This window comes from Heptranchias perlo, chromosome 2 (assembly GCF_035084215.1).
Source record: "Heptranchias perlo isolate sHepPer1 chromosome 2, sHepPer1.hap1, whole genome shotgun sequence".
NCBI classification, from domain to species: domain Eukaryota; kingdom Metazoa; phylum Chordata; class Chondrichthyes; order Hexanchiformes; family Hexanchidae; genus Heptranchias; species Heptranchias perlo.
In genome coordinates, this window is record NC_090326.1 from 70,835,227 (window position 1) to 70,859,656 (window position 24,430).

The 24,430-nt window shown below is 41.9% G+C and overlaps 1 protein-coding gene and 1 long non-coding RNA gene across 8 annotated transcripts in view; one reads left to right on the forward strand and one right to left on the reverse strand.

The window, feature by feature from the left end:
- LOC137340314 (uncharacterized) lies at positions 1-23,013 on the forward strand. 2 transcript variants are annotated; one of them, XR_010966776.1, is made up of 4 exons: positions 1-193; positions 8,760-8,941; positions 9,753-9,813; positions 22,370-23,013. It is a non-coding gene; the product is annotated as an uncharacterized lncRNA (long non-coding RNA). The 2 variants fall into 2 exon arrangements; XR_010966774.1 differs by lacking the exon at positions 9,753-9,813.
- Positions 1-24,430, reverse strand: part of rbms3 (RNA binding motif, single stranded interacting protein) — a 1,271,925-nt gene that overhangs the window by 482,759 nt on the left and 764,736 nt on the right. For all 6 annotated transcript variants that reach the window (XM_068002709.1, XM_068002716.1, XM_068002698.1 and 3 more), the window contains one exon: positions 16,914-17,083. In XM_068002709.1, coding sequence (XP_067858810.1) covers positions 16,914-17,083 — 170 coding nt within the window. The remainder of the gene's footprint in view (positions 1-16,913; positions 17,084-24,430) is intronic.

Here is a 24,430-nt window from a genome sequence, read left to right on the forward strand (position 1 = left end):
TAATATGACAACTTGTGGTACTGTTTGCTCCCGATTCAAGGTTACCTTCTGTCCACCCCTGTCACAGTCTAACCGCCTCTTAAACAATCTGGGCCTTTAATCTCAGCAAAGTTGACAGATTCGTCGGTGTGCTGACTCCTGGCACACGATCACCGCACCAATGTTGGAATAATTGTTTTGCAGAAAAGCTAGGGTAAGCAAATGCCTGTCAGTACGAATGCGCCACACTATATACAGTGGGGACTTTAGATCTAAAAAATGTTATGAGTGTTTGGGATATTTTAAAACAATTTTTCCACAAAAGGAATTTGTAAAGATGATTTGCATATAAGGGCTGTTTAAAGGAAAGCACAGTCTCACAGGTTTAAAAAAAAGGCACTGGGATGAAAGATGGTCAAAATGCGAATGAGCTTGGCTTTGAAGTTGTTTCCCCAAAGACTGTAAACAATAAGCAATGAATTAGCCTGTCTCAGTAATTGATGATCACCCCACATCCATTGTGTTGGGAGGTCACTCGTCCCAGACACTCGGTAAGGGGTGTCTGGCATAGTCTCTCCCTTTGGAATCCCATGGGGGCAATTTTAACTTAACCTGCATGTCAGGACCACCGACGGGATCGGATGCAATGCTGGTTTTACATCCTGTCCAAATTTACTCTCCACTGAAGTTAATGGAGAGTAATATTTTCCTTCCTAACGCGAGTTAGTTTAAAATTATCCCCATGATGTCAGTCAGGCTTTTAAACAGAAAGCTGCAAAGGCAAGCTTTTTTCAGGCTCAGAAAGTTAGGATGCAGGATGGTAGTTAGAAGTTATTTTGTTTGAGTCAAGCAAGATTGGCCCATTGATGTTGGGAAGTGAAGCGTGTTCATTAATTTGTATTATGTGAAGACAAATTATATTGATTGAGTCCAAGTATAACTTGCGCTGTATGTTCCTTTGTGATTTTAACCTAACCTGCATGTCAGGACAATGACGGGATCAGGTGCAACGCTGCCTTTACACCCTGTCTGATTTTATTCTCCATTGAAGTCAATAGAGAGTAATATTGGGCAGGATGTAAATCCAGCGTTCCACCCGATCACGTGGGTTTCCCGCCAGCTTAATGATCAGTATCTGGTCTCATTTTAGGGGTAATTTTCACCTTCACTGCTTGGGTGGTAGACTGGTGCAGCGGATTGCCTGACCATTATGAACGAGCCCGACTTTCATCAGTTCTGAAAATTGGCCAGTTTCTATAATCGGCAGGCGATCAGCTCTGCCAGTTTACTACACAAGCAGTGGAGGTGGAAATGACTCCCCAAGTGTTTTCTCAGTCCATCTTTGAAAAGATTGAAGAAGCACATGTGAATGTATGTGTGAAGGACATGACTTCAACTTCAACAGTAGCATAAAACAGGCGATATTGGATCAGCCGCCCATTTTACACCACTCCCGATTTTCACAGTTGTAAGTTCCGCCCATGATATCCAGTTAGTATGTCAAGAAGGACATATTGTTACATTTCCTGGGTTACTCTATCATATAGATATCATGTAAATATTGAGCAGTGTGATTCAACTCTGGCACATAAAAGGCATGGGATACACTTAAAGGAGTGACTAGCACCAACGAACCTGTGAAGGCAGTCTAATGGAGCTTAATAATTTGAATTTGTAACAGTGATAAAGAAAGAACTTGCATTTATATAGCATCTTCCACCTCTTCAAAATGTCCCAAAGTGCTTGACAGTCAATGAATTACTTTTGAAGTCTAGTTACTGTTACATAGGCAAACATGACACCAATTTGTACATAACAAGGTCCCATAAACAGCAGGTGAGATAAATGATCAGTTAATCTGTTTATGTGGTGTTGGTTGAGGGATGAATGTTGGCCAGGTGCTCAACTCCTAGAGTAAGGCTTTAACGCACAACCTTATTTCTCAGAGTCGAGAATACTACCAACTGAGTCTAGCTGACACTTAACAGTCAAACTTCTGCATTAATAAAGAGTGATGGATTGTCCCGTCAAATTGATGGATGAGTCTCAGTCGTTAAGGGTGCACTGATGAGAGCAGAGTCCAATCCCGGAAGCTCATATATGGCCGCACATACCGCACTGAAAGCCAAATGAGGCAGGTAGCTGAGTTGCCTTGCATGCCAGGTGCTTGGCTGCCAGATTTCACAACTTCGCAGCCTTAAATTCATTCAAACTGACCTGGCAGACATGCTGCCATTGTGGTCTGTCGATGGCTGCGTTTTCCCAGGTGTCGGGGTTAATATTGCAAGATTTTATGGTGGTCTTTAGCGTTTCATCTGCCCACCTCTGTTGTGATACCCAGACTGAAGTTCATTATAAAAGACGGCTTTGGGAATTCTATTATAAGGCATGCAGGTGTCCAGACCCACGCAACATACAAGAAAACTCCTAGTATTGAAACTGTTCTTACAATGGGCTTAATCCACCTGCTACCTTAACCGCTGTGTTAACTATCAGAATAAAGGTAAACATACAAACATTTCCACAGTACCTCTTTACATAAGAGTATTTGATCATCTCAGTCTCTACCTACCCCAAAAACCTCCAATCCTATTCCCAAATATACAATTATTCAATGGGAATATCTGTGTCTGTGTTTCAGCTTTGTGCATGTCCTGTAGCTATAGCTATTGTATTGATCTCTGTTTGTAGTAAAGTACAAATTATGCTCTTTAGATCTCAGACATGTTGGCTCGATTTTACACGTAAATTGCGGGTGCGTTGGGGGCGGGGGGCTGCGAAAATTGCAGAAATGCAGAGTGGGTTCGGAAGCCGGCTCCAACCTGCCGACTTGTGGACTTATTTACTTGTGACATATTAGGTAGTTAGAACGATTTTTAACTTACCTGGGCGGCTTTCCCATGGCTTCTGATGGCCGGATCAGGCAAAAAGAAACAAAATAAATTAAAGAACAAACCACTGCACGAAGTTAAAACACAAAATCAACCTACCTTTCCACCCTGCTCCGATGTCTGATGTCTCCCTCTTCGATCTCCCACTCTTCACCTCCCCGACATCCCCCGAACTCCCCCACTTTACCCCCGATGTCCCCCTGATCTCCCCTTCTTTGCCCCCCGATGTCCCCCTGATCTCCCCCTCTTCATCCCCCGATGTCCCTCTGATCTCCCCTTCTTCGCCCCCCCCGATGTCCCCCTGATCTTCTCCTCTTCACCCCCTGATGTCTCCCTGATCTCCCCCTCTTCATCCGCCGATCTCCCCCTCTTCACCCCCCTTATGTTCCCCCGATCTCCCCCTCTTCACCCCCCCGATGTCCCCCTCTTCACCCCCCCCCCGATCTTCCCTTCTCCCCCACGATCTCCCCCCCCCACCCCCGATTTTCCATTCCAGCACCGGATGGCATCTCACTCTCTCTCTTTCTCTCCCTGCCCTCGCGTTGCAGCTCCTGTCGGCAGTCAGCCTGTCAATCAGTTTTGTTTATTCGGGTTTGCCACACGCACCTTCACCGCCCCCCCCCTGCTGCCAACCCGCCACCATTGTAAAATCGAGCCTGTTACATTTATAGAATATCCACATTGGAACTTTGCATGTGCACATTATGCAGGCTCTTCTAAATAAAAGAAAACTCGAATCTATTGCTCCTAATGTTTGTTATTAAGCCTCACTACATTCTGTCTTTACAAGGAATCAGATCCATCACTGAAAGTGATGGTGTTTTTCTCCAACATTTCCCACTATTGAATTCATTTATAAAAGTTATGGGGATTGTTTTTGAGTTCTTAACCTCTTAATTAGTTCATTTTCAATTTGGATGCAATTACTATTGAGATCTACTAACAGCAATATTACCATCATATTTTGATGGAAAATGGCACATAATGGCAATGGTGTTAACTTGGCAGATTTACTGAGAATTTCTTTGCAAAAATACCTCTACTGCCAGCCAAGACTAAAATAAGCCCAGAAACCTGCGGAGAAATGGAATGCAGCCCAGGATTTGAACACAGCAGCAGAGTAGAGCTGAGAAGATAGCATAGCAGTGGATTTCAGACCCAGGAGGCCCAGGAAGAAACAGTAGCAGGTGGGGGATAGACACTGTGGTCTGTAGCAGGAATCCTTGAACTTGGAAAATTGGATGGCAGTGCAGAGTCATGGCAGCTAAAGAGTACAGTATAGTCCAGCAATGCAGCACAGCCCTGATGGCAGAAGATTCAGAGAAATAAAGTGGGACAGAGTCCCAGCACGAAAGGAAAGCAGCTGGGTAAGCACAGAACAATGAGGGTAATTTCTAGCTTTGTGTACACTTCTTTCCATGCCTGTGCTTAGTCATGCAACAAACCATTATTATTCTGCAAGTTTTCTCGAGGGCATATTGTAGAGCATCAAACCTGGGGAGTCTAAACACTGGAATCCTTGTTTGGGTATGGTATATGTTTGCCTGATGATACTCCTGCCTCTTGACTGTGCTCAGTTGAATGCTCTATGATGAATGGGGATGGAGTTGCATAGAAATATGATGCGCCATGTTTCATCATGTAACACACATCTCCAAAGACCCAATTGTTCAACTCATCTTCAACCTAGAATGTGTCAGGAGACAATGATTCCCCCATGAAATAGGCACTCCTCAGAATTCCTGCATTCTCAATGCTTTGATGGTGGTTGCAGACCAATTGGACATTCATCCTTTTCTGTCAATGAACACCATGGGATATTGCACAGGTGCTTGAATGGCCACATGGTTGGCAGTCAATTATATCCTGGACTCTGAGCGTGCCACATAGTTTTAAAAACCTTATTAACCTTCCTGTTGCTGCTTTATGTCTGTCCTGATTTTAAAGGATTTACCAGCATGCAGAGGCAGGGATCTATGACTTGAGTAATGCAATACTGAATCACAAACTGACTGATCCTTGGAATTACATAGCATTACATAGGATGTACAGCACAGAAACAGGCCATTCGGCCCAACAGGTCCATGCGGTCTTTATGCTTCACATGAGCCTCCTCCCTCCCTACTTCATCTAACCCTATCAGCACATCCTTCTATTCCTTTCTCCCTCATGTGTTTATCTAGCTTCCCCTTAAAAGCATCTATGCTAGTCATCTCAATTACTCCTTGTGGTAGCAAGTTCCACATTCTAACCACTCTCTGAGTCAAGCCGTTTCTCCTGAATTCCCTATTGGATTTATTATTACAACATCCAGGCTTGGGCTGATAAGTGGCAAGTAACATTCGCGCCAGACAAGTGCCAGGCAATGACCATCTCCAACAAGAGAGAGTCTAACCACCTCCCCTTGACATTCAACGGCATTACCATCGCCAAATCCCCCACCATCAACATCCTGGGGGTCACCATTGACCAGAAACTTAACTGGACCAGCCACATAAATACTGTGGCTACAAGAACAGGTCAGAGGCTGGGTATTCTGTGGCGAGTGACTCACCTCCTCACTCCCCAAAGCCTTTCCACCATCTACAAGGCACATGTCAGGAGTGTGATGGAATACTCTCCACTTGCCTGGATGAATGCAGCTCCAACACTCAAGAAGCTCGACACCATCCAGGACAAAGCAGCCCGCTTGATTGGCACCCCACCCACCACCCTAAACATTCACTCCCTTCACCACCGGCGCACAGTGGCTGCAGTGTGTACCATCTACAGAATGCACTGCAGCAACTCGCCAAGGCTTCTTCGACAGCACCTCCTAAACCCGTGACCTCTACCACGTAGAAGGACAAGAGCAGCAGGCACATGGGAACAACACGACCTGCACGTTCCCCTCCAAGTCACGCACCATCCCGGCTTGGAAATATATCGCCGTTCCTTCATCGTCGCTGGGTCAAAATCCTGGAACTCCCTTCCTAACAGCACTGTGGGAGAACCTTCACCACACGGACTGCAGTGGTTCAAGAAGGCGGCTCACCACCACCTTCTCAAGGGCAATTAGGGATGGGCAATAAACGCCAGCCACGCCAGCGACGCCCACATCCCATGAACGAATTTAAAAAAATTAGTGACTATCTTATATTTATGGCCCCTAATTATGGTCTCGCCTGCAAGTGGAAACATCTTCTCTACATCCACCCTATCAAACCCTTTCATAATGTTAAAGGCCTCTATCAGTTCACTCCTCAGTCTTCTCTTTTCTGGAGAAAAGAGCCCCAGCCTGATCAATCTTTCCTGATAGGTATAACCTCTCAGTTCTGGTATCATCCTAGTAAATCTGTTTTGTACCTTCGCCAGTGCCTCTATATCCTTTTTATAATATGGAGACAAGAACTGTTCACAGTATTCCAAGTGTGGTTTAACCAAAGTTCTGTACAAGTTTAACATAACTTCTCGGCTTTTCAATTCTATCTCCCTTTAGAAATGAACTCCAGTGCTTGGTTTGCTTTTTTATTAACCTGCATTGCACTTTTAGTGATTTGCGTATCTGTATCCCCAGATCCCTCTGCTCCTCTACCTCATTCAGACCCTTATTTTCCAAGCAGTGTATGGCCCCCTTATTCTTCCTACCAAAATGTAATACCTCACACTTATCTATATTGAAATTCATTTGTCGATTACACGCCCATTCTGCAAGTTTATTGAGTCTTTCTGTATTTTGTTGCAGTCCTCCTCGGTATTAACTGTTCCGCCCAATTTGGTGTCATCCCCAAATTTTGAAATTGTACTTCCGATTCCTGAGTCCAAATTGTTTATGTAAACGGTCAACAACAGTGGTCCCAGCACTGATCTTTGTGGAACACCATTTCCCACCTTTTGCCAGTCTGAGTAAATACTTTTAACCCCTACTCCCTGTTTTCTCTTTTGTAGCCAGCTTGCTATCCATTCTGTTACTTGTCCCCTGACTCCATATGCTCTGACCTTAGTCATGAGTTTACTATGTGGTACCTTCTCGAAGGCTTTTTGAAAATCCACATAGATTAGATCTACTACATTACCCTGGTCTACCCTTTGTTACTTCTTCAAAGAATTCATTAAGATTGATCAAGCATGACCTTCCCTTTTGAAATCCGTGCTGCCTATTATTTATTATATTTTCAGTTTCCAGATGTTTTCCTATTACATCTTTGAGTCAGGATTCCATTGTCTTTCCTACCACCAAAATTAAGCAAACTGCTCTATAGTTCCCTGGACGGGTTCTATCGCCCTTCTTAAATGTAGGAATCACATTAGCTGTCCGCCAGTCCCCTGGCACTATTCCCATTTCTAATGAATATTTATATATATGTAATAGTGCCTCTGCTCTCTCTTCCCTAACTTCTTTTAATATGTGCGGATGCAATCCATTCGGACCAGGGATTTTTTCTTCCCTAAGTTTGATTAGTTTATCAATTATCTCCCCCCTTTCTATCTTAAATGTCTTTACATCTTTTTCGATCTCTTCTTCTAATGTCATCCTCAACATATTAGTCTCCCTGGTGAATATTGAGGCAAAGTAATTATTTAATATTTCTGCCATTTCGTTGCTATTGCCTGTGAGTTTATCATGTGTATCCCTTAGTGGCCCTATCCCTATTCTGATTTTTCATTTGTTATTTATGTGTCTGTAGAATACTTTACTATATCTTTTTCTATTCCTTGATAATTTAATTTTGTAGTTTCTCTTTGCTTTTCTGATTGTTTTTTTAAAAACTTCTTTCCTAACCTTTTCATATTCCCTTTTGTCATCCTCTCCTCTGTTGTCTATGTACTTAGTGTATGTCTTTTTCTTTAGTTTTAGTTTTGCCTTTATTTCTTTATTCATCCATGATGTAACATTATTGGCTAGTTTGTTCTTGCTTTTTAGTGGGATATATTTTTCCAGTTTATTTTCCCTAGTTCCATTCTCACCCCCTTAATAGCTTTTTTCCAATTTATTACTTTGGTCTTTGTCTCACTTATGTCCTTCTTAATCTTTATGTTGAATGTTATTTTGTTGTGATTGCTATTGCCGAGGTGTTCCCCTGTGCTTACTTATCTTATCTGTTCTGGTTCATTTCCCATTACTAGATCCAGCAGTGCTTCCTCTCTTGTTGGACTTTTTACATACTGGGTAGAAAGGAGTCCTGCACACATTGTAAAAACTCCATTCCCTCTACCCCTTTACCCACTTCTTCTTGCCAGTTTATTTGGGGATGGTTAAAATCTCCCATGATTATTATTCTACGTCCTTTACTTATTTCACATATTGCCTACATTTTTCTTCCTCCACCTCCTTTCCACTATTGGGTGGTCTGTAGTATGCCCCATTAGCATAATCAATCCCCTTTTATCTTTTATTTCAACCCATATGCATTTTGTTTCTATCCTTCTTTATGTTTCTTTTTTCTACTGCCATTATGTTATCTCTAATTAGTACAGCTACTCCAGCCCCCTTCTTCCTTCCCTATCCTTTCTGATTATGTTATAGCCTGCAATATTTAGGTACCAGTCCTGTTCTTAATGTAGCCACGTTTCAGTTATTCCTATTATATCTGGTTCCTCGCTATGGATTATTGCTTCCAGTTCCCCTGTCTTATTTTGGACGCTGTGTACACTGCTGTACAGGGAGTTTAATTCATCTTTAATAGTTGTTCCTTTTACTTTTATTTTTAACAGTCCTTTTATACTTCTGTTTTAGAACTGTATTTGTTCCTTGATCGTTTATGTCATCTTTATTCCTTAGCCTGGTCTGACTTTTACACTCATCTCCTGTTTCTTTTATCTTTAAGCTTTTGTTATTGCTACCAGATCCCTCCCCCCATCTTGCTAGTTTAAAGCCTAATGCAATGCCCTATTTATCGTTTCCGCTAGGACTCTGGTCCCATTCCGGTTCAGATGGAGCCTGTCCCAGTACTGATGCCAGTGTCCCATGAAATGGAACCCCTCCTTCCCATACCAGTTCTTCAGTCACGCATTCATCTTTCTGATCTGCCTATCCCTCTGCCAATTAGCGACTGGGTCATGTAGTAAACCTGAGTCCGTGAGGAAAATAGGTAAGTGCCATCATCAGTTTTACCACTGCCAGTAACACGGTGCTCTATTTGCTCCTTGGTCCCATGATCTAGTTCCAAGAGATGGCACAATTCATATCTATTGCTTCTCTAGTGAGGCACAGCTTCCTCACAGATTAATCCTTGGAGCGTTTGAAGTAGCTCTATTGCTGCTGGTAGACATGCTGATTAGGGTTGTTGTGGATTCGGGTGATTTCCTCTTCGCGCTTGGAAATCCTCAGCCCCCTCTGCTGTCCCTCCTCCTTATCCTCCACCATTTTCAAGAACGTAAAAGTTACTGGTGTGTCCATGGTGCTAGCAGAATGAAACAGCTGAGTTGCTCTTTGCAATATCTCCTGCTCTTCCTCATGCTGGACCTGTGCTAACTCACTTTGCTGCTTGAACACCACTTTTAAACAGGTATTATTGAAATGGGCTACCCCATTGTTAAGATAATTGAGAAAGGAATGTTACCCAAATTCATTAAACAATAGCAAACCAATATCACTGACAGCAATTTCTAAGCATACATCCTAATGTCACCCACTCCTGCAGTCACAAGACAAAGCTGTGAGGCTATATTTCCAATCAGTGAAGTTCACGTATGAGGACTTAACGCAATCATACTACATTCCTCTGCACGCTTATCTAGGCAGGACATTAACTTGTTTATTTTAAATGGGTTAATGACTGCCGAAAAATAGTGCTAAGGGAAATATAGTATGACTGTGCTAAGCATTTGTACGTGAACTCTGCCCAATCGGAAAATATAGGCAACATGACCCTTCTTTTTCCCTTTTTTTTCTCTCCCCAGTTTGCTCCTCTCCTGAAAGTGTTGACTACATGCTGGGACACACTTCCACAGGTGCCCTCTGGTACGTTATTCATGTGGCCATTCCTCGTATGTAAGTTATGTCTATAATCATTGGCAGACATCACAGCTGAGTTCAACCATATCCTTACCTGATGTCCATATACTCAAATTTTCAATAGGGGCTGCTACATGGTGATGAGGAGGTTTCTGTTCTTTAACTCAGGGATGCTGAGGTCAATTGTAGCGTTCCTACCACCACCCAATCCATAGATTCATAGAATCATAGAAAGGTTACAGCACGGAAGGAGGCCATTCAGCCCATCGAGTCAGTGCCGGCTCTATGCAAGAGCAATCCAGCTAGTCCCACTCCCCCGCACTTTCCCCGTAGCCCTGAAATTTTTTCCTTTCAAGTACTTATCCAATTCCCTTTTGAAGGCCACGATTGAATCTGCCTCCACCACCCCCTCAGGCAGTGCATTCCAGATCCTAACCACTCGCTGTGTGAAAAAGTTTTTCCTCATGTCGCCTTTGGTTCTTTTGTGAATCACCTTAAATCTATGTCCTCTGGTCCTTGACCCTTCCGCCAATGTAAACAGTTTCTCTCCATCTAGACCCTTCATGATTTTGAATACCTCTATCAAATCTCCTTGCAACCTTCTCTGTTCCAAGGAGAACAACCCCAGCTTCTCCAGTCTATCCACATAACTAAAGTCCCTCATCCCTGGAATCATTCTAGTAAATCTCTTCTGCACCCTTTCTAAGGCCTTCATATCTTTCCTGAATTGTGGTGCCCAGAACTGGACACAATATTCCAGTTGTGGCTGAACCCCAGTGTTTTATAAAGGTTCATCATGACTTCCATACTTTTGAACTCTATGCTTCTATTTATAAAGCCCAGGATCCCGTAGGCTTTTTCAACCACTTTCTCAACCTGCCCTGCCACCTTCAACAATTTGTGCACATATATCCCCAGATCTCTCTGTTCCTGTGCCCCTTTTAGAGTTGTGCCCTCTAGTTTATATTGCCTCTTCTCGTTCTTCCTACCGAAACATATAACTTCGCATTTTTCTGCGTTAAATTTCATCTGCCACGTGTCTGCCCATGCCGCCAGCCTATCTATATCCTTTTGAAATCTATTACTATCTTCCTCACTGATCACTACCCTTCCAAATTTTGTGTTATCTGCAAATTTTGAAATTGTGCCCTGTACACCCAAGGCCAAGTCATTAATATGTATCAAGAAAAGCAGTGGTCCCAGCACCGACCCCTGGGGAGCACCCACGGTACACCTCCCTCCAGTCCAAAAAACAATCGTTCACCACTACTCTCTGCTTCCTGTCCCTTAGCCAATTCTGTATCCATGTTGCTATTGCCCCCTTTATTCCATGGGCCACAATCTTGATGATAAGCCTACCGTATGGCACTTTATCAAATGTCAAGGTCACGTAACTCAGTACAGACCAGGGATTGGATGTGGGAACTTGTAGATATGTACAGCTCAGCTACTCACTGGATAAACTCAGTGATCCAACTGGAGAGCCTAATCCAGTCTTTTCTAATTATTTTCCGCATTGTAAAAATGATTATTTTTTTAAAAGTGGAATCAGACTCCAGTTTTACTGGCTGATGTAATGAAATGCAGGAGGCAAAAACAAACTACAACATAAGTTCTCAACATATCATCCGTTGAGGGACTGCTGTGTGGCATCACCCACATGATTTGGTGACCATGCCAATTAATATCAAATCAAAGCAACATAAAACATACTGGTGTAGTCTCCCAGTGTCTCAAGCAACAGTTGCAGAGGTAGATCAGGACTGTTAGGGGCATGAGGCAAAGGACAAATGTCTTGATCAATGTTCCAAATGAGCATTAGATTTGCAAGTCAGTTCTGCTGAATTTGGCATCTAATTTAGAAATTAATCACTTAACTCCAGAGCTCTGAACTGCCTCAAATCTGGTGCTGTGAACCAGCCCAATTCAAAGTCCTGGCCACTAAATGAACATGCAGGTTCCACTGCCAAATCCTCAACACCTAAAGAAATGACCACCACTGACCCCACTGACACGGTCTGAAAGCTGGCATGCAATTAAAAGTAGCAGTTGACCCCCCTCCTTGCCTTGTCCACTGCCCAGGAACTGGCTGAAAATAACAGGAATTGTAAAATGATCAAAAAATACTGGGCTGCATTCATTAATTTTTTTCATTAATACATGATAATCATCAGCTTTTCATGGTGACATCAGTGTTTTGGATGCCCGGTCAGTAAGTCAAAGTTTGCTGACAAAAATCAGTGCGAAAACTGGCCTCTACCACCCTCCGTGCCACATCTATCCAAGTCCTGCTAATAATGCGCAAGAATGGGGTGCTCCCTCCTCTTTGCGCTGCTGCTGATGCTGGGGCAGGGACTGTGGTCTCTGTAAATTGTAGGCAGGATTTCTCCAGCTGGTCCTCTTGCCCAGCTGAAGTAAACAGGAGAGAAACAGTGCAGCAGGGTCAGGACAACAACAGAGGGATGGCACCAGTTGAGAAAGTAATGCCATTTTTTTTCATGCAGGTGGCTGCTGGAATGCACTGCCTGAAAGGGTGGTGGGAGCAGATTCAATTGTAACTTTCAAAAGGTTACAATTGTATATTTAAAAAGGAGGAAAGGAGAAATTTGCAGGGCTGTGGGGAAAGAGCAGGGAAGTGGGACTAATTGGATGGCTCTTTCAAAGAGCCAGTACAGACACGATGACCCAAATGGCCTCCTTCTATACTGTATAATTCTAGGTTGGCTTACAGAACTGTCCTCTACTATAAGCAGGGTTCATAAGCTATCAGGAACATAGTTATCACATTCTGGCGCTAAAGTGGGGTAAGATGCAATTGCTGCAATTGTGACTTGGGCCACAAAGCAGTGACTAAAGGAACACATGCCACAGGTAAAGGATTCTTACTCTCTGGCATTTGGGGCAATAGAAAGGACCTGGCAATAAGGTAAAGAAATAATCATAATATGAAGGAGACCAAATCCTGCACTTGGATTGAGAGATAACTGAAAACAGAGATCCAGACCCCAAATCTGAATTTAGATTCAGCCGCTTATTCTCAAACCTAATTCAACGATGAGCAGTTCTGTGCTGGTTAACCATGATGTTCCTAGAAATTCTAGCCTGCAGGTGAGTTAAAGTGCTGTGACAAGTTTATTTTGACTCAATGGCACAAAGAAAGGCTACTTACTCTGCAATAATCTTTCAAAATTCCTGACAGCTTTGTGTTATTTTTCTGGCAATCTGAATTATCACGGCAAAAAAGGAAGACCTTCAGTAGATAAAAGCCTTAAAAGTGTTTGTACATTCATTCAAACGGCCTGTTATTACATGTAATGTATGTCATTGTAAAAAAATAGCTACTCTGAAGACTATAATTTTCTATTGAAGTTAAATATCTCACTACAGCCTCTTTGAACTTAAAACACTCACATATGACTTCAAAGGCAAAGTAGGAAATTAAATGAAATAAGATGGAAATTTGTCATCTGAAAACATGACACACTGAATGACTGTTTTCTCTCCTATACTATTTTTAAAAAAAGCACAAGCAGCCTCACATTATGAAAACGTTTCCAGCCTCTTTACGTGCAATGGATAGATATACAATTAGGTTATAGATATTTTCTGCTGTTACCAAAACAAAAACTGTTCAATAGTGTAGTGGGGAAAGCTTGCCTGACCATTCAGGGTGCAATTTTGTTTTAAAGCAACAGTGTCACTGTTAACCTTCCACCATGAGGTGACTGCAATTCCTATTTGGAGAGTGAATGAACCGTTTTTACAGTATTAGTATTCCAAGAACAGCACAACAAAGCAGACTGAATTGAAATTATACTATCTTGTAAACCAGTATGAAGGCCCCGATTTTTACGGGGAGGCGGAGAGGGAGTGGGGGAGGCCGAAAGCAGCTGAAGCACCCGGTGAGGCCAGGGTTGCAGAAGTCCTGCTGAACTTAACGGCAAGACCTCATTATAATTTTTTTATTCTGTTTCTACCCGGCAGCTGGCCAACCTGACAGGCTGGCCAGCTGCCGGGCGGGAAAACCAGCGGCAGAAGGTCACAGCCAGGGACCGTTGGGGAGGGTCCCCGGAAATCGGGAAGTTATCAGGCTGCAGATTGGGGCTTGGGGGGACGTTGGCGATCAAGGCAGGGGCTAAATAGAGGCCGCGATCGGTGGAAGGGAGGCTGCGGTCGGCGGAAGGGAGGCTGCGTTCGGCAGAAAGAAGGCCAAAGGCATCCCTTAGGCGGGGTAGGGGGGTGGGGGGAGAGCACTCCTGCTCCTCCTGGCCCACAAGGAGTGCTATAAAAGGCACTTACCTTCTGGAGGTGCCAGCTCCCGCCTCCCTTTCGCTGCCGGATTTCCCGAGCCTTGGAAAACCTGCATGGCAGCAGTTAAATTTAAATCAAGTTTCCAACTACAATGTGGGAGACAGACTCATAAGCGTGTCACTTTTTATTAACGAGTTTAACCCCCCCCCCCCCTCTCGACATCCTCCCGCCATCGAAGGGGGTAATTTCGAGGCCAAAGTGTCAGTTTGGCTCTGTTGGTAGCACCCTCACCTCTGAGTCAGAACGGTGCAATTGAAACCCTGCACTAGGACTTCAGCAAGGTGACAATACTGAAGGATTGCTACATTCTACAGAGGTGATCTTCTTCAGATGAGACAACCAAAGCCCCATTTATCTGTTCTGTTAGTTCAAGTGAGTGTTAAAGTTCACAAGGTACTGTTTGAAGGATAGCAGGGAATTCAAGAAAGAATTTTACCAGTGTCCTGGTCAACATTTTTCCCTCAACACCACCAAAAAATGATTTAACTGGTCTTTCATCTCAATGCTGTTTTTTCAACCTTGTTGTGTGCAGAATGACTACTATGCATGTCTACATAACAACGGTCACTGCACTTCAAAGTAATGTATTGTACGTGAAGTTCTTCGGGTTATTTCTTAGAGACATGATAAGGTCCTACATAAATGTAAGCCTTTCAGTTAGGGACGAGCAGGGCATCGATCCTTTGTTGGATTTACCCTCTTGAACCATGCATAAAAGGCCATTATTCAGCTGTGTCCCTCAGCAGTCAGCTTCAGCAGGCTATTCAACAACAGGGGGCATCAGAAAACTGCTCAATTCTATCCGTGTCTGAAATCCAGACATGCAACTTTCAGCAGTGGTCTCTGGTCAGTGATTAGGGACCCTAGATCATTTTGTCCTCTCTAACTAAGAAGCTCGGAGGTCAATTGTTGTGACTCAACCCCTATACTGTTAACTGAGACTGATCATTCAAACCTGGGAGCTTCCTGGTCTGTATGGCTCAGCAAACCACTAGATAAACTCACTAAACTATCAGGAACACAAACGCTAATTACATTTCTTTCCCGTTTCTTTATTTAAACACATTTTTTGCTGATTTTCTCCATTTTCCTCTCCTCCTATTTTCCCATTGGCGTTAACTCCTATTGGGATCCAATATATGAGTGCAATCACCCTTTAGTACTTCATACTTTGTCCAATTGCCTTTCTTCATGTATCAGCCGAGACAGTGATCGTCAGTAGACAATAAGGGCATCACAGCTGAGCCAGATGCTGTCCTCACCCAACATCCACACACTAAAGGGATTGGAGCAGGAACCTATCCTGGATATTCCTCCCTAGTGCAAGGGCACTCAAGACAACTGCAGCACCCTACTGCAATCCTAGCTCAAATCTGCTATCTCAACCCTCGTGGTGAATCAAACCTAAAGCTTTTTTAAAAACTCATAAAAAAGCTTATTTAAAAACTCATAAAAAAAGCTTATTTATTTTGTAATTGGGTCCTGATGGACCCAACCAGACAGAACACTGGCAACTTCATCATTTGTGTATTGTGCAGTCAGGTATATGACTGTTTAAATGTGCAATTGCAACAGTGACCCGTGTGGCGTCCTTTACTGAAATATTCATTCTCTGCATTGAAAAAATACATATGACTTAAAAGGGCCACATCACTGAGGGCTGCAACATAAATTGCCAAATACAGGCAAATCCCCAGCCAGCTGAGACTGAAAATTCACCTATTATGTTTTTAGGCTTTAACTAGATCTTTCACTCATGCTCTGTGACAAAGGCTCCTTCTGTAAATGAGCTCTTGCTCCCTACAAACTGGAGCATCGGCCAGGGGTCAACAAGGAATCCTCGTTATTTAGCTTATATTTAGCTTGTATTTAGCTTATAGGATATAACGCAGTCCCTTTTATGATGTAATGTTCAGAAAGTTGAAAAACAAACATGCTGGGTTAGGCTACTACCCATGAAAAAGCTTGATTATAAGTAACAGATAACCTGTATCAATAGCAACTTGCACCACTTTTTACAATTCTTTTAATGCACGTTTCCTCCTTGGGTACAAAAATAACAAAATGATCCGACACTTTGCTAACTCTAATGATAAAGGCACGGCATTTCCTCAGTGCTGCTCCTGCTCTTCTGCCGTAACTTCACTGGAAGTGCAGTGGAAACCCTCTTTACGCGCGCATTTCCAGAGAAGTCAAGGCAGCATAGCAAGAGGAAATTCTGGGCCAAAACTAAACCTGCACTAGTGCCTGTTCGGTAACTCTTAAATTTGAGTATTTGTTATGACCTAAAGAGCTGCATGGCAGCCACATCCACAATGCAACTTGTGAACTAGGTGCATGCGGCCTGGGGTATATCTCTTCTAACCTTTGAAGTTGAAAACTGCAAAATAGCAGAACCAGATTTCAGGATAGCAGTCTGTGGTAAGAGAATTCTCCTTGTTTTACATGGAAAACAATGCCTTTGATGTGACATTTTAAGGTCCAGACAGCAATGTGTATCCTCTCCAGCCTTGGGAAAACAGCTAGCAGTAAGCACATTTAAAGTGATCCTTCCCATCTCATAGGTAGATATTAAAATGTATAGTTATGATGCGAAAAACAGTGAAACTTCTTATTTGTCACACTCTTCATGTGAGGATCATGGGGCAGAAAGTGACCCTTACCACTCTCTGACACAGCAATACCTTCATGAGGACAAGTGATGGTGCCCCACATCCTTTCATTGGATGACGGGACATGTTTGCGTGCATGAAAATGGTCCTTAAAGAAGAAAGGAAATGAATAAAGGAACTTACGGCTGGCAGAGCTTGATGAGATCCTGGTCGGTGGTGCCTGGTGGTAGGCCCCTAATGTACAGATTTGTCTTACTCAGCTGCTCACCGCTGCTGTTGTTGCTGCTATTGTTGCTGCTGTTTGTGCTCGGACTGGGAGGAGCCATAGGGTGGGGAGCTGGTGCATAGGATTGCTGAAATGCAAAAAAAAAGTACAAAATACATGAGAAATCTATTCATTAATCTTTGTGCAATGATATCTATCCTATTTCCCATTGAACCACCTTGTTGTAAGTCCCGTTTATCTTTCCACCATGGTAATACATACTCCAAATCCTGTACTGTATCTTGTTAAAAGTATACTCTTATTGGCAGATTCACTTTAACGTGAAATTGGGAGAAGAGCTTTCAAATAACATATTATTAAAGATTTCTGTAGTCATGAAATATATAGCTTGTCTCATTAAACCTGTAGTAGACAAACTTACTTATATATGCAAAAAACCTTCTAGATATGTTATGTCTGCTTTGGGAAACACAGTCACTTTCTGTATCGTGTCAGCATCAAGTACTCCGAGGTCAAGTGCAGCATGGCTAGATGCACAATAAAGTTCTGCCTACTCTGCACTTACAATATGCTTTAAAGCCAACCTCAGGAGATATGGGTGGCCGTTCCATTTCCCGTCAGATTGGCATTTCCATTTTCTACAGTCTTTCCCTTCTTATTGCCTCTCTGATTGAGATTGGCAACTTAATGTCAATTAGTGCTGAATTATGGGAGTATTCTGCTGTGTACGTGGGCCCATTAGAAACAAAGTTAAGATTACCCAAACTCGTTTGACAGGACACTTTCATCTCACCAGTCTAGCTTTGAACACAGATCTCTGTGATGAAAGTGTTGTGTTCTGGCTTACCATAATACCCAGTCTCCAAAACCAGATTTATAATTAAATATGTAAATCATTTCTCTAACGTTTACCCCACTTAACTTCAAAGGCAGATATAAGCAAATATATTTATGTATTCGCCATTGTTTTTGTTCCCTATTGTTCTTCCGTTTGACAACTCACATTCTTAAAATTTAATATGTGTAAAGTTTAGAGCGGCATGGTACATAAAAATAGATAAATAGAGAAATACATAATGGTGTCCCTTCTATTAATTTAATAAAGTCAGAGTACAATGCATACATTTTTGCTGTGTGAAAATATAAATCAGCACAGGAACCATTCAAAAAGAACCTGAAAGAATTGCAATGTCAAGTTCCAAATATCATTTATTGCTCTTAAACAGGGGTTTACCAAACAGTTTTTCATGAAGATATTGCCCCTTTAAATTTCTACAGAATAGATTTGTTTTTCAAGACATGTTGTGGGTCTTGTTTGCAATCAGCATTCAGCAGTCTTAGGTTGGCATGTCTTATTGAAAATGAATGAGGCATGCCAACGTAGTGCTGATTAGGATCAAATCCAAAGTCTAAAATATTCAATTTAAGATCATACCTCGAGAAGTAACATCAAAGACAACTAAGGAAGAGAATGCCTCAATTTTGACCTAAGAATACAAAATTAGGCCCATTGTGAAATTGGTCCGTGGCCTGTGCATCTGTGCTTCAAGCATCATTTCAGCTGTATCCAGGACAGGCAAATGAGACAGTTCCCACTTTCTTGTTTCTAGTAACTTTCACATGCGCAGGTAAAATTTTCTCACAGGCTTGGAAGTATAATTCTTAACAACTTGAAGCATGTTGGCCCTTTAAGTAGTTCCTGGGAAAGAACAACTTAATTCACCCACTTCGCAGTTTTGTCATGTTTTATAATCAATACACTAACTGTCAAGAAAGCATACCAATGTTGAAAACTGGATTTGCCTGTATTTTGATTATGTTCTCACATATTCAAAATCTCTGCCTCTGAGGGCTAAAAGAACATTTGCTTTCATTTGAGTTCTGGGCTTCTACCGTGAAATGAGTTTACATTCTTGATATTCATGACTTTGCAGATATTTTGAAATACATCATCCTTAGTTTTTTTTAAATGAGAAAATATTACAAAAGAATGTGAATATCGGGCATTGTGCTTGAGTGAATTGACATCAGCAACAAAGTCACAACCAAAATATTTTTCAGGAAGTAGAATCAGTATGGGTGGAGATAAATAACAAGGGGCAGAAAACACTGGTGGGAGTAGTCTATATGCTCCCTAACAGTAGTACAGCTAAACGGTTGGACAGAGTATTTAAATCAAGAAATAATAGGAGCTTGTAACAAAGGTAACGCAATCATTGTGGGGGACATTAATCTTCATATAGACTGGACAAATCAAATTTGCAAAGGTAGTTTGGAGGACAAGTTCATGGAATGCATTCAAGACAGTTTCCTAGAACAATACATCTAGATCTTGTCTTGTGTAATGAGACAGGGTTAATTAGTAATCTCATAGTAAGGGATCCTCTGGGGAACGGAGCTCATAATATGATAGAATTTCACATTGAGTTTGAGAGTGACGTAATTAATTCTGAAACTAGAGTCTTAAACTTAAATAAAGCCAATTATATAGGTATGAGGGGCGAGTTGGCTAAGGTAGATTAGGTAATTAGACTAAAAGGAGTGACAATAGATAAGCAATGGCAAACATTTAAAGAAATGTTCCATAATTCTCAATGAACATACATTCCATTGAGAAATAAAAACTCCAAGGATAAAGTGATCCATCTATAGCGAACTAAAGAAGTTAAGGATAGTATTAGATTAAAAGAAGAGGCTTATAATGTTGCCAAGAGTTGTAAGCCGAAGGATTGGGAGGGTTTTAGAAACCAGCAAGGATGACTATAAAATTGATAAAGAGGGAGAAAATAGAATGAAAGTAAACAAGCAAGAAATATAAAAAACAGACTGTAAGAGCTTCTACAAGTTATGCAAAAAGGAAGAGAGTAGCGAAAGTAAACGTGGGTCCCTTAGAGGCTGAGACAGGAGAAATTATAATGGGGAATAAGGAAATGGCAGAGACGTTAAACAAGTATTTTGTATCTGTCTTCACAGTAAAAGACACAAAAAGCATACCTGAAATAGTGGGGAAGCAAGGGTCCAATGAGAGTGAGGAACTTAAATTAATATTAGTAAAGAAAAAGTACTGGAGAAATTAAGGGGACCAAAAGCCAACAAATCCCTGCGACCTGATGACCTACATCCGAGGGTTGTAAACGAGGTGTCTGCAGAAATAGTGGATGCATTGGTTGTGATCTTCCAAAATTCCCTAGATTTTAAAACGGTCCCAGTGGATTGGAAGGTAGCAAATCTAACACCGCTATTCAAGAAAGGAGTGAGTGAGAGAATAGGGAACCACAGGCCACTTAGCCTGACTTCAGTCATCAGGAAAATGCTGGAATCCATTATTAAGGAAGTGGTAACAGGGCACTTAGAAAATCATAATAGGATTAGGCAGAGTCAACATGAAAGGGAAATCATGTTTGAAAAATTTATTATAACATTTTTTGAGGATGTAACCAGCAGGGCAGATAATGGGGAACCGGTGAATGTAGTTAGTATATTTGGATTTTCAAAAGGCATTCGATAAGGTGCCACATGAAAGGTTGTTACACAAGATAAGGGCTCATGTGATTGGGGTAATATGAATAGAGATGGCATGGACAGAGGATTGGTTAACGGACAGAAAACAGAGAGTAGGAATAAACAGGTTATTTTCAGGTTGGAAGACTGTAACTAGTGGAGTACTGCGCAAGGAGCAGTGCTTGGGCCTCAGCTATTTATAATCTATATTAATAACTTAGATGAAGGGTCCAAGCGCAATGTATCTAATGTTGCTGACGATAAAAGGCTAGGTGGGAAAATAAGTTGTGAGATGTACACAATGAGTCTGCAAAGGGATATAGACAGGTTAAATGACTGGGCAAGAATGTGGTAGATAGAGTGTAATGTGGGGAAATGTGAGGAAGGAAGAATAGAAAAACAGAATATTTTTTAAATTCTGAGAAACTATTAAATGTTGGTGTTGAGAGAGATTTGGGTGTCCTTGTACACGAAACACAGAAAGTTAACATGCGGGTATAGCAAGCAATTAGGATGGCAAATGGTATGTTGGCCTTTATTGCAAGGGGGTTGGAGTACAAGCGTAAGGGCTTTGGTGAGACCACACCTGGAGTACTGTGTACAGTTTTGGTCTCCTTACCTAAGGAACGATATACTTGCCATAGAGGCGGTGCAACAAAGGTTCACTAGATTGATTCCTGGGATGAGAGCGTTGTCCTCTGAGGAGAGATTGAGAAGAATGGGCCTATATTTTCTGGAGTTTAGAAGAATGAGAGGTGATCTCATCGAAACTTATAAGATTCTGAGAGGGGTTCACAGGTTAGATGCTGAGAGGCCTTTTCCCTTGGCTGGAGAGTCTAGAACTAGAGGGCATAGTCTCAGAATAAGGGGTGGGCGATTTAGGACTGAGGTGAGGAGGAATTTCTTCACTCAGATGGTTGTGAATCTTTGGAATTCTCTACCCCTTAGAACTGTGTATGCTCAGTTGTTAAGTGTATTCAAGACTGAGATCGATAGATTGTTGGACTCTAAGGGAAGCGATGGACATGGGGATCAGGCGGGAAAGTGGAGCTGAGGTCGAAGATCAGCCATGACCTTATTAACTGGCGGAGCAGGCTCGAGGGGCCGTATGGTCTACTCCTGCTCCTATTTCTTATGTTCTTATGTTATGTTCAGCACTTTAAAGGGTCTTTTATTCTGGTCTTCTTTTAAATCAGATTTGAGAGTTCCAGATTATGAAAAATGGATTTAACAGCATAAACACTGAGAGCCAGCTCGGAATTAAATCAAAGAATTTATTGCATTGAAACAGCCCATTGAAACCATCATGCCTGTGCCAGATCTCTGAAAGAGCTGTCTAGATTGCCTCATTCCTCTGTCCTTTCCCTAAACCTTTTTATAGACAATCAAAAGACCAATAAAAAAGATGGCTGAAGTTTTCAGGTAATTATTATAGAACAATGACTAACTTAACTAATTGCAACAAAAACAAATGTCCTGCCTATTCTCAGGGCCCATGTGCGAAGTATAATTATAGATAGTAGTAAATATCTGATGACATTGCTCATGGTGAGTTGGAAGATATGTTGTTATTTAACCATAGCTGTGTTATATCATATAATGCATAATACATTATTATACAACACAAATGATATTCTATACAATTTCTGATGAAAAATAAAAACAAAACTGAATGGGGGTGAAATGCAAACTGTTGTCATTTTGTCATTTAATCATCCTTTTGCCTTGCACCGCCCTTTTGTTATTTAATCACTTCTGCCCTCCACCTTATCACAGACTTTTTCGTTTTGTTCTTTCCCAGCCCCCTTTTTCCTGGCTCCGTACTTGCTTAAAAGCGGTTCACCTCTGACATCTTCCAGTTCTGATGAAAGGTCATTGACCTGAAACGTTAACTCTGTTTCTCTCTCCACAGAGGCTACCTGACCTGCTGAGTGTTTCCAACATTTTCTGCTCTTCTTTCAGATTTCCAGCATCTGCAGTTCTTTGTTGTTATTGTTTCTGGTCTGCTTGACTAAGCACCACTACAGTTGGTGCATTTACCCGCAAAAGGAGTCATGGACAATACTGCCGTCTCCACTCCTCCTTTTAGCACACTCCAAACTATGTGTTATCCTGCACAGAATTATCAATATGTTCACCACTCAATTCATGAAACTGAGAACTGACACCTGACATTTAACTCAACACCAATATAAGCAGCACATGGATGGAGGCTTATTATTTCTGCTCTGTTGTAATTCCGAAGTGCGATAGGTTTCACAGATTTTGAGATTCCAGGTGAATCTTGGACTTTAGGAACAAGCACATGAAGATATTTCTGACAGTGCTGTGTTTTCCTGGGTTTTTAAATGGAAGATATACTCGATCCTGGGATGAAGATTTGACAACATATCTGCCAGTAACTGCAGGTCGATCCCTTGCTGGGGGACTTCACACACTTTCGCTGAGCACCACATGCCTCTAGTTCACTTTGTAAGTAAGCACACCAGGGGAATCTAGTGTCCTGGCAAATTCCTCCTTTAAATTAATTTTTACTGCAATAAATATCCAACAATATTGCTCTGTAGCTTCTTGATTAATTTTAATTACATCAGAGCAACGAGGTTCCAATGGGGAAATAAAACCTGAAATCTACCCCAAACTGTAAATTCTAATTGCAGTTTCCAGATTCACATAAAACTTGCCATATGTTTATACCTGACGGCAGGAATCCTCCATTTCAAAACTTCAATAGGACACTAGGAATTTTGCAACTGATGACATGATTCCTCAGTATAAATTTACGTATCCAATCAGATAACTAAATTTTGCCTGCTGTATCATCATGTTTGTTTCTTTATTTATGACTATAAGGCTCTCTACCTTCAAGATATTTTCTCCACACCACCTCAGGCCAAGACAACAGAACAGCATGCCATTGCCTGCCCTCTGTTAATGTTACTCTGATCCAACAAGCGAGGGCTGAAGTAACTTTCCCTCCCATTTTATCTTCCTCTCTGGGGAAGTGCCCAGCCTTAGCTTGCCTGCCTAAATCGTTAAAGTTCACATTTCATTCCAAAACTTAAACTTGCAGTTTGCACATTTGTCTGGGATTTTGATTTAAATATACTCAAATCAATGCAAGTGATCGGAGCACAGAGCAGCGCAATCTTACTGAATCCAGAGTGCTTTCCTTCTGGAGGTACGGTATGCGCAACCCAACAACCCACTCTCATCTGAAGCTGCATACATATTTGTTCAGTTTTTAAAAAACTTAATCCATAGGAACTTAGGAACACAGGAGTAGGCCATTCAGCCCCTCGTGCCTGCTCCGCCATTTGATAAGATCATGGCTGATCTGTGATCTAGCTCCATATACCTGCCTTTGGCCCATGTCCCTTAATACCTTTGGTTGCCAAAAAGCTATCTATCTCAGATTTAAATTGAGCTAGTATCAATTGCCGTTTGTGGAAGAGAGTTCCAAACTTCTACCACCCTTTGTGTGTAGAAGTGTTTTCTAATCTCGCTCCTGAAAGGTCTGGCTCTAATTATTAGACTGCTCCCCCTACTCCTAGAATCCCCAACCAGCGGAAATAGTTTCTCTCTATCCACCCTATCTGTTCCCCTTAATATCTTATCAACTTCGATCAGATCACCCCTTAACCTTCGAAACACTAGAGAATACAACCCCAATTTGTGTAATCTCTTCTTGTCACTTAACCCTTGAAATCCGGTTATCATTCTAGTAAGCCTACGCTGCACTCCCTCCAAGGCCAATATGTCCTTCCGAAGGTGCGGTGCCCAGAACTGCTCACAGTACTCCAGGTGCGGTCTAACCAGGGTTTTGTATAGCTGCAGCATAACTTCTGCCCCCTTGTACTCTAGTCCTCTAGATATAAAGGCCAACATTCGATTAGCCTTCTTGATTATTTTCTGCACCTGTTCATGACACTTCAATGATCTATGTACCTGAACCCCTAAGTCCCTTTGGACA